At 32.5% G+C, this 16,805-nt stretch overlaps 2 protein-coding genes across 2 annotated transcripts; one reads left to right on the top strand and one right to left on the bottom strand.

Moving 5' to 3' along the window:
- The first annotated feature begins 5,636 nt into the window (after positions 1-5,636).
- Positions 5,637-9,083, top strand: LOC132630593 (7-deoxyloganetic acid glucosyltransferase-like). Its single transcript, XM_060346164.1, has 3 exons — positions 5,637-5,836; positions 6,501-7,316; positions 7,758-9,083. Exons 2-3 carry the CDS (start codon positions 6,794-6,796, stop codon positions 8,702-8,704), a joined length of 1,470 nt encoding a protein of 489 aa, XP_060202147.1. The 5' UTR covers positions 5,637-5,836; positions 6,501-6,793; the 3' UTR covers positions 8,705-9,083.
- A 1,012-nt stretch (positions 9,084-10,095) lies between these two features.
- LOC132630422 (18.1 kDa class I heat shock protein-like) lies at positions 10,096-11,227 on the bottom strand. Its single transcript, XM_060345998.1, has 2 exons — positions 11,216-11,227; positions 10,096-10,829 (listed from the first exon to the last, which is right to left on the bottom strand). The coding sequence occupies exons 1-2, from the start codon at positions 11,225-11,227 to the stop codon at positions 10,257-10,259; spliced, it is 585 nt and encodes a 194-aa protein (XP_060201981.1). The 3' UTR covers positions 10,096-10,256.
- Positions 11,228-16,805: the final 5,578 nt, after the last annotated feature.

Genomic DNA, 16,805 nt, shown 5'->3' with positions numbered 1-16,805 from the left:
GAGGAAAGTAATGAATTACTAATGCAGCCTGAATTTTCATTAAGAGAAATTAAAATTTGAAAAGTAGATAGCTAGTGTCAACAAAATTCAACTAAAGTATACAATTACATATAAATAAAAAAAAATTGACCCATCTCCGCAATATAATTTTCTTGCTAAGGGGTGTCAATTAACTAATTCGGGTCTTCGACAAGATATAGCTCCTCCCTTGACTGTATAGATGAATGAACGAACACTATGTGAGTTTAATATCTATCTTGTGAAATGTCGCTATAATGTAAAATTCTGATCATATTCCACATTAACCAAATACATGTCTGACATAAATAAGAATGTTGATTATAACCTCAAATAATCAGGTGAAAACAGAATCAGAATCTGCAGTCTTCAGGTCATGGACCAGATGACTTGATAAATCCTCTATCCCGCTACTTCTTGTCCTTCTTTAGGAACAACGTCAAGTTCGTTATAATCAATAAGACAAGTCAATCATGAGGGAAGAGCTTTCCAAATCCTATTATCTGAAAAAATGCTAATAGTGTTTATTTTATTTTAGAAAAGATAAGAGCGAAAATGAACCAAAAAAATTTCCTAACTGACCAGTCAAATGCAAGTTAAGTAAATGATATCCTTGTAGATACCGTCGGACCTCTCTATAACAATATTCGTATTAAATAACATCTCTTTATAACAATCAAGTTTTTTCGGAATCGATTTTTTATGTTATAGTGTACTTCTTTATAACATCATTTTACCTTTAAAAGCAACAATCAACTTTATAACAGTATACTCTTTGTAAAACCACCCCCATATAACAACAATCTTCTTTTTTAATAATATAATAATTACCCATCTTTATAAAAATATAATATCATGATACCAATAATAACTGTAGAGATTTTGACCAAAAATTTGATCCTTTAATACATAATTTATGACAAAGAATAGCATTTGAGTATATATAGATATAAAGATTTTCTTCGTTATACTAAGTGTGATAAAGCTTAGAATTTAACAATTAAAAATAAAAAATTAAATTTTACACATCTTTTGTGCATATAACAACGAAATATTATCTAAATGGCAATGCTGTTATAGGTGTATAACAGTCATTCTCTATAACAACAACAAAAAATTCGGACCCAACGATGTTGTTATAGAGAGGTTTGGCTGTATAATTTTTTTTACTTGATTTAAGTCGGGCCTCTACAAGGCGAACTCAATCCATGTTCTTCAAACACTAAGATCCGTTAGAGTTTCTTAGAAGCTATTCTATCCTAAATCCTAGTTCACACCTATAAAAAGAGTACATATTCCCTTAAGAGACATCTTGTATATCCCATAAACTCTTGGGTATTCATAAAGATATCAAACATCAAATACTATTATATTTATCGAAGTTGATTGAAGTGATCATCAAGAGACGTTCTTCCTCAAGATCAACTCGAAATATTGAAGAACTGTCCAACTTTCTTGGTGATCAAATACATCACACGGAGGTCTTCATCATCCCAAGTCCGAGAAATACGCTATTAATGTTTCTCAAATTACGCAGAAAATTTAGTATAGAAGAATCATGAGAACAAATAGAATTGCACTCACACTTAATTAATAAAATTACTTTTCTTTAGTTTTGTGATTGCAGTTTATTTTTTATATTTCGAAAAAATTTGTTGCAAATAACAGCATCTCTACCGCACAAAGGTAGGAGTAAAGTCTGCGTACATTCTACCCTCTACAACTCAACTTGTGAGATTCACCGTAAGTATGTTGTTGTCGTTGTTGCTGCAACTAATCCTAGAGGCTTTTCACATCTGAAAGTTGGACACTATCCCAAAACGCCGCAAGTCATAAAGTAAAGCAAACCAAAGTTGGCTAAGCTTCACATAGGTGGCGGATCAAAATATTAAAGAAAAAGGAGGGAAAAAAGGAAGAAAAAGAAATGATGAGAGAAGAATGTGGCACGCCTGTTAGTGTGAAATCATCCATCATTACCTTTTACTAATTATCTCTTTATTTCTTATGCCTTTTCTTGTTTTAAAATGATGCCAATCTTGTAATGCATTCGTGTACCACATTCAATGTGCAAAGGTTATGGACGATTTTCTATATATATCCTTTGTCAAAGGCTATTATTAAATAATCTTTTATTATCAATAAAGGTTGTAGTGGAGTGGTATGTAATTTTTCATCCTTAATCAAAAGTTTTAATCGCATCCGACTTAGATATAGATTATTTCCAATAAGGGTTGTAGTGGAGTGGTAAGTACTCATTGTGATAAGTACTCATTCATCCTTAATCAGAGATCTCGAGTTCGAGTTCTGGATGTGTAACTGCTTTTGTTAGGGAACGCTTACCTCTTAATGGTGAAATTTTTTAGCGAGAATTCAGATTTAATCGAGCTTCAATGTGGTAACGAACCTGGCAGAAACCTTGAAAAGATGAAATTGGAATGAGTAGTTGAGTCTTTTATGAGAATTCATAGACAATTCGTGTTTCCTTTTATTGCAAATGAATGGTTGAATATAGTTTGCTTGAAGGTGAAGCATGTGTAATCATGAAATTCGAATACTTAGCTTTTTTGCATAGAATTTGCTAAAAATCCTCTAAGCACCTTTTGAGAATAATTCATGGTGAAGCTTAATCCTCGTGATTTTTTAAATCTAATGCCATAATTAGAATCAATTTATAAATAAGCTACTACTAACAAAGACGTAGCATAGGTTTATCTGCATGGAGTAATGCACATTGAGGTTGTCTATAAGAAAATACTAAAAGATGTGAGCATTGTTTGGGTTTAACCAGAACCAATTTTCATTAGAAAAGAATGAGAAAGTATTTCTTTCTAAATCATTAATTGATATTTGATTATACGTAAAGATTAATATTTTTAAGAAACATCATCCGACAATTCGAATACAGCTTATAACATGATCTGATAACTCTGCATGCAAAATAGAGAAAATAACCAGCCATAACAGATTAAATTATTACACTGATAATTTCAAGCGTGGAAACCCCAGAAATCGTAGGATTGATTCTAAAAATAATAAAATAAATAAATATGTCAAAATGTTTTTTTTTCCCACATCTATTAACGTATACAATTAAATTCATAAGATTATATGTTCGTGGGTGAAATGTTAAAATAAAAATAAATGAAGGTTACATAAAATAGTTTGTTTTAAATTAATTAGTAGCTAATTAGTTTTTCTTTTCTATCGCGAAAAACATAACAGCTTAAACGACAAAACAACGAATAATGATTTCTCTATATTAAGATTACCTTAAAGAACATATTACGCAACATTTAGTACAGAATCTTGTTCCCCCACCCACCTACGCTAGCATACTTGAGTACATGCAAAGCTAAAAACTGAAGGTGTTAGCTTACAAACAGGTTGCGGGGAACTTACCATATAGGTTGTGGGGAACTTACAAACAGGGAAATAAATTCTTAAGACAATTACTTTTGTAAGACGAGTTTTTTTTGGTTTTCCACCCGGTATCCGGTACTCGCATTGGAGCCCGACTATATGCGAATTCACGCCGCGACACTAAAAAAATTTGTTAATTTACGGAGGTTGAAAGTTGTAATTCGCGGAGGTTTTAGCCTCTTCTAGCAAATAGTGGAGGCTAAAACCTCCGCAAATTGTAATTTTTAACCTTCACAAATTACCTATTTTTGTACTGCGAGAGCCCCATTCGGGAGGAAGCACTCCCCACCAAATTTTTTTTTATATCCAGAGCTCAAATTCGAGACTTCTAATTAAGGGAGGAGCAGGATTAGAGAATTATATTGAAATTGCTATAGTCTCAAAATTATTCACTCCGTAGTATGTGTGGACCTAACTGATCAAAGAACTTTCTTTAGTTTAGTTTCATTTATGCAAACTAATTAGTTCCCCCGGGGGGATTTAGGGGGTGGGAGGCTGCTCATTCAGTAAAAAATTACACTGTATATATATGATAGATTTTCTGTATTTGTGTACATATGTAAGTTTTGAATACCCAAATAAATTCAAAAAAATTATTTCAAGCGGTCCAGGGTGTTCAAAATCCTCTCTAGCGTCCAGGCACAACATTATTTTTATGTTTAACTTTTGTTATTTTTTTCCAAACACTCCTGAGTGAAAATACTAAATTCGCCACAGCCCCTCTCTCTCTATTTTCCCAACACATAGCATCAGCTGATGCATGTGTGAAATTGTAGTTGGTTAATTGACCAATTTGGATTAGAGGTTCAGTTCAACTTGGGCTAGGATGTGACTCAATCTAGAGGTCCACGAAAAGCCCATTATTTATTTACTGGTCAACAAATTCTCATTTGTTTTTGTGCGGAATGTCCTATCAAAGGCACTGGTCTTTAACTTTTGGCCCTCAAATTGGTTGTCTTTAATTTTTGGCCTTTGCTAAAAATCTCTTGGTTCTGAGTTCGAACCCCACTTAGTCAAAATTAAAAATAAAATAAAATCGCAAGGTAGAATTTGAAGTCGTAAGATAGAGTTTTGCCTCAAACTCAACCTGATAAGGCAGAATTTGAGGCAAACTCTGTCTAAAGGTAGAGGTTTCCATTAAGGCAATTTTTTTTTTATTGAGTTGAAATTTTACAAAATTTTGCCTTAAGGTCTAATTTTTTCCCAAATGGGCCTAATTTTGTTACGAAACTTTGCCTTGCGATTTTTTTATTTTTTTTTATTGAGCCGGGGTTTGAACATAGAACTTCGAGGTATTAGGTGAAGGCCAAAAACTAAATATCACCAATTTGAGGGACATAAATTAAAGACCAGTGCCTTTGAAGGACAATCGTGCAAATGACCAACAAATTCTACATTATCAGGCTTGGGCCTATTATCCGATTAACTGGGTTTTTCTGTAGAACTCTTTGAGTTGGGCATTCTGGCCCATAATTTCCATGAGTGAAATGGTATACCGCTCCAAGGTATAAATGTTCAACAATCATCTTTACTTTAGCCAAAGTATTAATTATAACGGAGTTTTAAAAAGCATAATTGATTTATAAAACTTGTAATCTAAAATAGTCATAGATATTTGTATATTTATAAAATATCCCCTTAAGCGTAAAATGAAAAGTTTGAAATTAAATTGTTATTTACTAAAATATGTCATTTTTTTTAACTAATTAAAAAAATGAAAAAATGCCGCATAAACTAGGACAAAGAATGTATCCCATAAGACATAACAGAAGAGTTTCAGGATCTAATATAATATCACATTATTAAAGTGAGTAATTGATAAAATTTTCTTTTGCAGGACAAAAAAAAAAAAGAAAAAAAATCCAACATTCAGTAGGCGTTTGGTCACAGATATCAAAAACAAATTCACTTTTTTTGGAATTTTTGAAGTTGAAGTTGGACTTGTGTTTGACCATAGTTTTTGAAATTGTAGTTTTTGATGAATATAATTGTAAAAAAGTGAATTTTTTTTGAGAAACAAGTTTTTTGAAAAATAAATTTTTTGAGTTTTTAATATTTCAGAAACAAATTGTGTTCGGAATATTTATGGCCAAACGCTCAAAAGCGAAAAAAGTGAAAAAAATTTCCAAAAAAAAAAAAAAACTTTTATGGCCAAACCGCACCTCAGGACCGAAGCAGATAACGTCAACCACACAAGCATAGTCTGATCAATATATATTTGTGTCTCTATAAATGGGATCCTTTTTTCCATTTACACAAATTAATCATCAAAATCTACTATTCTCACTGCAATATTCCAGCTTTAAATCTCACTTGAACAGATCAAGCTTCGTAGATTGTACAGAGTAGCTACGGAGTTGTACCTCACTAGTTCTTCTTCACACTCTGTATAAGCCAGGTTCTTGCTTCGATTCCTCTTTAACTTAATTTTCCATTATTCAAATTTTGGTTATATATACAGTTTGTGTATGTGTTTGCTTGTCTGGTTTCTAAAATATATGCAAATAGAACTTTCTTTCAAATAATGACATTGAACTCTCCATAGAAGATCCTTAATTATTCCAATTAGCGGATTAGATAACGTTCAAACTCGATTGTACCTATTTTAGAACCGCCACTGTACTACTCTCTTCGTTTCAATTTGTTTGTCTTAATTAATATTTGGAACCATAATTTATTTGAAATATTTTGAATTGTTAAGAGCCTGTTTTGGATTGACTTATAAGCCTAACTTATGGCTTTCGGCTCATTTTTTGTTATTTTAGCTTAAAAACAAGTGTTTAAAACCACTTTTTTTATCTTATCCAAACACTATAAAAGTGCTTAAAAGCTGTTTTGACTTAAAAACACCTAAAATAAGTCAATGCAAACATGCTCTAAAATAACAAAATAAGCCAATGCAAACATGCTCTAAAAATAAGTGTTTAAAAGCACCTTTTATCTTATCCAAACACTACAAAAGTGCTTAAAAGCACCTAAAATAGGCCAATGCAAACATGCTCTAAGTATTGTGACTTATAATACTTTTTATGTAGTTTCTAAATATGTAAATTTTATTTCAGGAAAATTAAAGATGTTATGTCTGGATTCACGATCTTACATATGTTGATGAGAATCGGCATTAATCAATCATGTATCGGACTCACCATAAAGATCACTCAACAATGTGGCAAATCACATTTTTTAAGTCTACGAATTGGAAGCAGGAATTCTCCGCCTTTTCTTAGCTTGGCACCTACTTTAGAACCATCCTTTTCTAAGTATGAAAAAGCTTCCTTAGCACCGAACATTAGTTAATTTGACCCTCGTACTTCGAATCAAGCCGCATAAATTGAAACACAGGGAGTATATTCTAATGGCTAATCCTCAACCTCATGTAGTCATGCTACCTTTCCCTGCACAAGGCCATATCAAACCAATGCTTATGTTAGCCGAGGTTCTTTGCCACGCTGGATTTCGAATCTCATTCGTTAACACAGACCACATTCACAACATCATTGTTGAAAACATTGACAAATCACCATTAAGTCAATTCCCTGGTTTTCGCTTTTTGTCCATTCCTGATGGATTACCGCCAGAGCATCCTCGCGATAGTTCATCAATCAAGGACTTATTCACTTCTATTAATTCCACGGGTAAAATCATGTTTAGAGATTTAATCATCTCGCTGTTGAGAAGAGATGATTTAGAGCGCGAGGAGATTTGGCATGCACCGTGTTGTATTATTGCTGATGGGATAATGTCTACTTTGGCCATTGATGTTGAAGAAGAGCTTGAAATGCCAGTCATTACTTTTCGCACTTACAGCGCTACCTGTACTTGGGTTTACTTTCATCTGGAGAAGCTTATCGAGCAAAAGGAGATCCCCGTGCGCGAAGGTGAGAAATCAATTCAATTTTCAACTTGAATTATTAGAGGTATATTTAAGTAAAATGACTCACTCATTGGGCGTTTCTGGTATGTTACATTCCTGTTTTCCTACTCCCTCCGATCCGTCCATTTTAACTGCCAGTTCAGTTCTTTTCACTCACATTAAGAAAATCAATAAATACAAATAGTTTACTAAGTTATCTTTATTTATTAGATGTTTTGTGAGAGTTAAGCAATATTGAAAAAGACTAATTATTTAATGTCAAGGGTATAGTAGGAACAACTCTCAACTTTGGTCTTGAATTTCTAAAGTGACACTTATTTTGGGATAATTTTTTAAGCTAAGCGACCGTTAAAATGAGGGGATGAAAGTAATTTCTAGTTTATGATTTAGTCTGTGTTCACTTTTAATTAATTTCCTTCTGTGAAACAACAATGTTGTGTTTTAGGAGATGAAGACATAGATCGTCTAGTAACTTGTATCACTGAGTTGGAAAAAGTTTTGAGGCGACGAGATCTTCCAAGTATTTGCAGATGTGAAGTTGATCCTTCAATCTTGAAATTTTTCTTGGAACAAACCTCAAAAATGAGGAGGGCCTCAGGTCTAATACTCAACACTTTTGAAGACCTTGAAGCCCCTATTATAAGACAGCTTCATTCAATTTATTCCAAAGTCTACACTATTGGTCCACTACAGGCTCTCTTGAAATCTCAAATGGACGACTCACCGGTCGCTGGTGCAGCGACCGGTAGCCTGAGGCAAGAAGATAGAACTTGCATCGCGTGGTTGGACAAACAACCTGCGAAATCTGTAATATATGTTAGCTTTGGAAGTGTAGTGGTGATGTCCCCTGACCAAATCTTGGAATTTTGGCATGGTTTGATTAATAGTGGGAAACCATTTCTATGGGTCATTAGACCAGACTTGGTTTTTGGTAATGGGCCTAATGGACTTCCAGAGGAGATTATGTGTCCGACTAACGAAAGGGGTTATGTTGTGAGTTGGGCTCCACAAGAGGAAGTTTTGGCCCATTGTGCCGTGGGAGGGTTCCTGACCCACAGTGGATGGAACTCGACTTTGGAAAGTATCACTGTTGGTGTGCCCATGATATGTTGGCCCCTTATTGTGGACCAAAAAGTGAATAGTAGGTGTGTGAGTGACATATGGAGAGTTGGAATTGATATGAAGGATTCATGTGATAGATCAACGGTTGAGAGAATGGTTAGAGTTTTAATGGAAGATAAGGATGAAGAGATTGCAAAATCAACTTCCAAGTTTGCTAATTTGGCCCAAAAGAGTGTTAGGGAAGGTGGGTCGTCGTTTTGTAATATTAACAAGTTAATTGAAGACATAAGATCAATCCAGTCCAAGAAAGATGACTGCAAAACCAAGTAAGTGATAATAAATCTAGAAGGAGCCACTAGTCTTTTATGGAGATAAAAATACAAATAGTTTGTGCTACATCATGAAGCAGCCCATGCCGAGCCATATAAATTGGTAAAATTTTTGTATCTCCAGTAAATCAACCGTACGTGAAATAAATAGGAGTACTATTTAATTTTGATATATTTTTTTTTGTATTTTTGTGTATAATTTTTATCTGTATGGTTATGCAATTTCTTTTGTGGACTTGGAACATAGCTTTTGCTCTTGGAACTAGCTGTAGCTCATGCCATCAATGCCCTTGATCTCCTCATCGTGTGATTAGATAGAACCACAAGAGAGAGGATTTTCCTTTCCTTGATGCCTATATATGAGTGTACTTTGCAACTTGCATTGAATTGTTGGAACTAGTTCATCTCATTATTGTTCCTGAATTTAGTTTGTCGAGTGATAGTAAGACTAGATGCGCAAATTCAAAGTCTAAAAGTTTGTAAAGGAAACCAGAGCAACAAGCATCACAACTAGGGCCACGCCCCTGCCACAACAGTTTCCACTTCTAGGTGAAGATACTAAGTGGAAATCTTATTATTTGTATATATTTTAAATTTTCTTTTATATTGTATGCATATATGCATCGAACCGAATCAATGACTGCGTTGACCATCATGTCAAAAGTTATAATCAATAACAACTATGTTATAGCTACATTTCTTAATCAAAGCATCAAGTAAGCGTCACGCTTGATCATGATCCATTCCTGACCCAATGAGCCTTGCAATATGAATGGGATAACTTGCACGATTGCCCTTATTCGGGGCGGGGGTTCTTTAATTTTTCCCTTCGCCTAATTATCGAGAAATTTTGAATTCAAATTTTGACTCAATAATTTTTTAAGGCAAAATTAAATCTATTCGGATAAAAATTTATCTTACGACAAACTTTTATGATCTAACTTTCACCCAAATTTAAGTCAATTCGAACAAAAATTATACCTTAAAACAAACTTGCGCCCAAACTCCGCCTTATCAGATGTAAAGTTTGAATTTAAAATTCTTAAATCTCTATCTTGCAATTTTTTAATTTTTTAATTGAACGAAATTCAAACCCAAAATCCATAAATTTATAGGCGAAGTACAAAAATTAAAGACCAATAATTTGAGGAGCAAAAATTAAAGAAGCCTTTGAAGGCCAATCCGCGCAACCAAATGATAGGAATGATCTTGGCGTAAACCAATATAAAATTCTTAATGATGGGCCTCGCATCACCTTAAAGTTCAACTAACAAATTCTGTCAGAAACTTGGCTCCGACTCACAAGATAGCCTTGGATTCGTACCATCTTCAAATGCCATTGTGCCAATGCCTTCAAAAATAAGAAAATTTTGAGATCCCAATTCTTGAATATTTTACAAACAAACAAATTTTATTATTGTTACAAATTACAAAAACTTACAACATGACCAAATACTCATATATCTCACACCATAATCAAGAAAATAAGAAAATGCCACACAAAGCTCACTCACAATTAGTATTAAGTACTAAAAAGATAAATACAGCATTAATTAGCCACTAATCTCAATGGTTTTGACCTCAGGTTTCTTAATCTCCTGTTTAGGAATAGTAACAGTAAGAACCCCATTCTCCATACAAGCCTTCACCTCATCAAGCTTAGCATTTTCAGGTAGCCAAAACCTTCGGCAAAACTTGCCACGTGGCCTCTCAACACGTCTCCACGTCTCATTCTCCTTCTTTTGATCTTCTTTATCAGCACCCCTAATCTCACCACTTATTTGCAAGACCCTTCCTTCCTCAACTTCAACTTTAACTTCCTCTTTTTTTAATCCTGGAAGATCAGCTTTGAACACATGAGCTTCTTGAGTTTCTCTCCAATCGACACGTGGATTGGCATACTTAGAGGTTTCATCATGAGTTGAGTCAATTAGGCTAAGGGGTCGGAAAATATCGTCGAGCATTTTAGGAATTAGTGCCATTTGTTTTTGGATAGCTAAGTGAAATGAAGTAAATAAGAAGCCAAGTTGGATCACTTTGTTGGAAATTTTTGTGCTTGCATTGTTGATTAAGCATGTGCCAATATTTATAGGGACTTTCTTGACAATTGAAATTTCGAGGGGGTTCTACATTTGTGTCACCTTTTTTAACGTGGCATCTAGAGTTCGCCAGTCTTATGTAAAAGGTGCTTTCTAGAGAGGAGAGGAAATGTTGTCTTCTAGGGAGTACTCTCTTCATCCCAATCCAATTCATGCAGTGTCTATATTTTGAGAGTCCAATAATTTTTTTACCTAATTTTTTATGTTATTTTTAAATTTTTTTAGCTACAGTGGTTTATCATCTTTTTTTTTTTTTTTAGTTTTTAAATATGCAAATTTTATTTTGAAAAATTTAAAAGCTTTATGTCTTATTTTGCGATTAAATTTTTAAAAGAGAAAATGGTCAAAAATGTCCCTCTACTTTGGGAAAAAGGTTAAAAATATCTTTCATTACAAATTTATGTCAAAAATACCTTTCCTTTCATTAAAGTTTTCAAATATATCCCTGTGAAATCCCTAACATAACCCAATTTTATTGTTAAACCGGCTTCATTTAAAATCAACCTAACTACATAAAAAACTCATATGTGATCAACTTGTTCCTGAGTAGGGGGTGGATGTTCGGTTCTTCGGTTTGGTTTTATCAAACTTCGGTTTCGAGTTTTTGAAGGTTGATACGGAACACTGAACCAAACTAGTTCGGTTCGGTTCTTTCGGTTTCGGTTTTTTGAAATTCGGTTCGGTTCGGTTTAGGTTTTTTTAATTTGGTTTTTTTTATATGATATTAGAAGCGATTCCATTCACACTAATTCATATTCTCAAAAGCAATAAAAATAAAATTGATAAATTGAAATCAAAATCAAACAAACAGGATACACAAGAACATAAAACCATAACCATGATATAAGATTACTAGGTGTTATATAAATATCGTAAGAATAATTAAGAAAACACATAAATGGCACACATTAATCCTAAATACACATCCTAGTCACCTTTCTTTGTTAAGAATATTTGATTTTCTCAACTGAAGTGGAAAATTAGGGATACAATTGGGTTTTTTTGGGCTTAAACTTAATGGGCCTGGACTATTTTAATTTTTTTGGGTAATGTATTAAATTTCGGTGGGCGTTTGGTTCGGTTTTATCAAACTTCGATTTGGCTATTTCGATTTTGATTTTTTGAAGGTGGACACCAAACACCGAACCAAACTAGTTCGGTTCGGTTCCGTCGGATTTTTCGATTTTCAGTATTTATGCCCAGCCCTACCGAGTACTATATCTGGAGCCACTAGGCACAGGAGCGGGTAACCCATATGAGTTTTTTATTAGTTGAGTCGGGTTTAAATGGAGCGGATTTAAAAATAAAATCGGGTTATGTTGGGGATTTCCGTTAAGAAAGGAGTATATTTGAAAACTTTAATGACCGGAGGGGTATTTTTGACTCAAATTTGTAATGGAAGATATTTTTAGCTTTTTTTTCAAAGTAGAGGAATATTTTTGATCCTTTTCTCTTTTTAAAAATTAGTTCTAAAAAATTGAATTATACATAAATTGGGTTCAGTGGGGGTAGTATTCAACGGAAAGTTCTGGCCTTTGTTTCTTCAAAGGATTGTTTACTCGCGTCTCCTTTCCAAAATTGAACCTAAAACTAAGGATACCAATGTTTGCATATGAAATAGTGGAGAAGGAAGAAAGCTACGTATTTTAGTATTTTCAATCTAGCGTATACTATTTCAATTATTATTTCATCATATGTACCTGTTTTCCTATAAGTGAGCTTTTGTTCATCTTTCATAAACAAGCTCTTGAAATCGTACACTAGTGCCCAGACGTGAGATCTTAATGACTAATATAGAGGACGAGTAAATGTTTGAGATTATGTTTTAGTATATACTTTTAATATAGTTTGATATTGTCTGCTCTGGGTCAAGTCTACAAGTTTTTTTTTTTTTTTTTTTAAAAAAAAACCTCACATCATTAAGAGATCTCTACACTTATATATTGACTCTGTTCTTTTTAGTTATTAGTGTGAGACTTTGTTTGCGCACCTAACAATTTCCCCCTCGAAGCAAGTTCTATAGGGCCCTTCACCACGACCAACGAGTCGTCCCCTCGAACTAAGTTTTATGTGGCTTATTATCACAATCCACAGGTGAATTTCCAACATTCATTGTGTGTCAGCCATATCGTCTGAGTATTTACGGCAATCGAAGTCCGATATTAAGAAAAGTTGCCAAAAGGATAACTGGCTTGTGACAGCCAAGCGTTCAAAGCAATTTTACTTTTTGATTGTGTGGGCGTTGCCAAACTGGGCCCCTTGCATCTCTCTTCCATTGTCATACTTGTCTCGTCGAACTTGAACTCTGATACCAATTGTCGGGTTCAATCAGCCCGCAAATACTCTTAACATATTGTGATATTGTTTTGCTTTGGACCAAGCCCGCACGATTTTTTCTAAATAATCTCACACCATTAAAAGATTCCTACACTTTATATATTGGCTCCTAATATTTTCAGCTATCACTGTGAAATTTTGTTTGTGCACCTAACATTATATTAGTATATTTACTTTACATCTTATACTTTTTAGCAATCTTGAGGCCTATCATAATTTTTAGAGATTAGCTAATATCCTCTGTCAGTGTAAGGTTTTTTTTACACATTCAGGTAATTTTCACTGGCAATTGCCGGTTATCAGCTCTTCTAATAATTTTTAGTTTTATTTCTCTCTCTGTCTCTTTTTAAACCCTTGCCAAGTTATCTCTGTAATTCTCTCTGCTCTTTTAACTCTTCAGATCTGTTTTTATGTTCTCTCTCCTCATCTATGGCTTTCATCATCCTTCCAACTCTGTCAAAGTGATTAGAGCTTTATTTTATTTCCAACACAATCTAGTCATGTTTGGACTTTTTTTTGTACATCATTTATTTTTTGTTGAAACCATCTTCTAATTGCAACTTCTTGTGAATTTTCTCTTCTTTGTTTGAAAAGTTAAAACTCATATAAAGAGACTTTGTTTCCCATATGCATCTTTTATGCTAATTGATGTTCATTTACAATAATTTAGTTTGAGATTCCTTGTGGTGTTGCAACCAGTTGGCTTTCTCGTATCCGCTATCTCTTCACATCTTGCAAATTTTTTACTTGATGTTATTGTTTATATATAACTAGTGAACTTGTCCGCGCTTCGCGCGATTGTATATTACATTATAAGTTTAGTTGTACAGATAAAATAAATATTTTATAATACCAAAAATTACCCACAAATATATCGTAAAAACATGTAGAAGCAAAAAAAAAACAAATTTATAACAAAACATACATATAAAACATTAAACATAAAAACAAATCCATGCATACCTTTTTTGTTAATTTATAATGAAAAAGTTCTTGCAGAAATGAATTATCGACCATTTGGGAAAAAGAAATTAACTTTTATTAGTAATTTTATTTAGATGTAGTTTTCAGTTTTCATCCATAATGAGAGAAAAGGTCTTTCACTGAAAAATAGTGCTATTAAACGCTTAGTTAAACTGTGCCTAAATCATGAAGTTCGGTAAAGTCAGGCTTCACCTCATCTTATCTTTTGTATTTTAGTGCAGGCATTAAGATGTTAATCCATGTGCATCTTCAATCTCCACGAGTGAATTCTATCGTTAATGACACAACACTATATACATAAGTTAATTAATTTCATATGTTTTCATTATTTTGTCCAAATAATTAATTCTTTGTGTTTACAGTTATAACTTACAACTTTTTATCTCCATTGTTAACCCAAAAAAAAAAGGTTTTTATCTCCATAACTTTATAATATATGAGTTTACAATTAAATTTGGGTAGTTAAACTTTGTGAGAATTTGAATGCCTCCTCGTTAGGCAACTTTTCATTCATCTTTGGAATGAAAAAAACATAAGCACGTTTAACTTATATAATTAATAGAGGTGATTCATAAAAAGGATAAAAATATAATTATATTTTTTAGTCAAGAGATGTGTCACATCATTCTTCTTTTGCACTTAAAGCTCTAATATACTTAACCCTTTTTGACACTTTTCGCTCTTGATTACTTTGTTCATAATTAAAAATTAAAAAAAATAAACAGTTTATTGCTCTCACTGAAATATTTTGAATTTTTATATTTTATTATTTTGAAAATGCAAAAATAAATATTGTTCTTAGCAAGGAGAAGTGCAAAAAAAAAAAAAAAAAAGAATTTCTCATAAGTAATTTCTTGAGATCTCTCTATTAAATTCACCATTGTACAACGGTTTCTCATTCTTAATAAGTAGTCGTATTTGATCATGTTGCAAATCATTCTTGCTACATAAAGCTACATAAAATTGTAGCCGCCAAGTAACTCTATCGACCAAGTAACTATACCGGTACTCTATGCTAATCTTGTTTAAGCAAAACAATAGCGAGTTATAATTAACACCAAAATAGAAAACATATAATTGAACATCAATTCTGAACTATGATTTCTTGGTAAAATAACAATCTTCTCAATGAAAAAAGATAATGAATAGAAAATACGAAAAATAAAAAGTTACCAAGAGGATAATCATATCTAATTAAGCTTATCATCAAGCAGGTCCAAGATGCTCCCTGCAAAACGTTAGTGAATGAACATCAATTTGAACTATGATTTCTTGGTTAAATGACAATCTTCTTCAAGAAAAAAAATAATGAATAGAAAATACGAAAATTAAGACAATTATACAATAAAAAGATACAGAGAGAATAATCATGTCTAATTAAGCTTATCATCAAGCGGCACTACACATTCAAGATGCTACCTGTGCTTGGTTTCTCTCCTTTCTGTGATGAAATCTCTATTGTTGAATCTTGAGGATTTACATGAATGCAATGGGTGATGACCCAATAACCACAATTGTTATATAGCCTACCTTCATAACTTAAACTTTTCATCTCCATAGCTTTTTAATATATGAGTTTATTATAATTAAATATAGCCATTATTGGGGTAGTTAATTTTTATAAGGACTTCAATGCCCCATACTCTTCAGACGTTTCAATATTAATCTACGTTTGGAATGAACAAACGTTAGCACATTTTACGTTTCATTCATTTTTGGAATAAAAAAACTTTAGCACATTTAACATATATAGATAAGAGAGTTAATTAATTATTGATTTTTCTTAGTTTTTTCCCTTAGCATATAAATGAGAAAAATAGGGAAAATGTTAAAAAAAAAGAGAAAAAAGATAATGTGTTGCTTGGCCAAAAAGAGGTGTCACATCACTTTTTCTATTCCTTGCTTTATTTTATATATATATATATAATCATGCTGGTGATTTTAATTAGGTGTCATAACTTTGTCATAACTTGTATACTAAATTAGAACTATGAAATTAATTGTTAATACTAATTAATACTATAAGTTATGAAGATGAAGGGGTGCGAGTTTTGGAGATGAATTTTTAAATTCAAATAAAATAATTAAAAATGATATAAAAAGCCAAAAAAAGGAGAAAAAAGATAAATAGAATCTTTGGCCATTGAGAGATGCCACATAAGATTGTTTATTCCTAGCTTTATATTATATATTGATTGTAGATAAATTACAAAACTTGTTATTCTACATGAATAACTGATTATAATGCTGTAACATTTTCATGAAAAATATATATAAGAAAAGGCTAAAGGAATTCAAGACTAAGCTAATATTGATTAAAGCTAATGGACTTTTCGTACACTGTACGTCAATATATACATATATAATGTATTTATGAAACTGAAATGGGACATAAAGAAATATCGCAAAGAGTGGTGATTGTGATTGCTTTAATGGTGTTGAAAAGACTATAAAACTGAAGCGATGAAGATAAAAAAAGAGTCAGTAGAGTGCGTGGAATTTTTGGTAAACAAAGTTATAATCCTAATTAAATTCTGGTAGAATAAATGTAGTGTCCAAGTTGCCTTGTACTACTAATTTCCTTATTTAAAATTTTAATATATGAGGAGTTACTGGAATTAGGATTTAAAATTACCTGATTGTGTAAAGAAAATCTTACACGATAGGATATTAATTAATCTC

This window comes from Lycium barbarum, chromosome 3 (assembly GCF_019175385.1).
Source record: "Lycium barbarum isolate Lr01 chromosome 3, ASM1917538v2, whole genome shotgun sequence".
Classification (NCBI taxonomy): Eukaryota; Viridiplantae; Streptophyta; class Magnoliopsida; order Solanales; family Solanaceae; genus Lycium; species Lycium barbarum.
The sequence above is the reverse complement of the archived record's forward strand: the minus strand, read 5'-3'. Positions and strand labels throughout refer to the sequence as shown.

Bases quoted from the DNA above. Each gene is read 5' to 3' on its own strand.
- LOC132630593 (XM_060346164.1), top strand. From the start codon at position 6,794: ATGGCTAATCCTCAACCTCATGTAGTCATGCTACCTTTCCCTGCACAA. The intron at 7,317-7,757 runs GTGAGAAATCAA...GTTGTGTTTTAG, and splicing joins GGAGATCCCCGTGCGCGAAG to GAGATGAAGACATAGATCGT.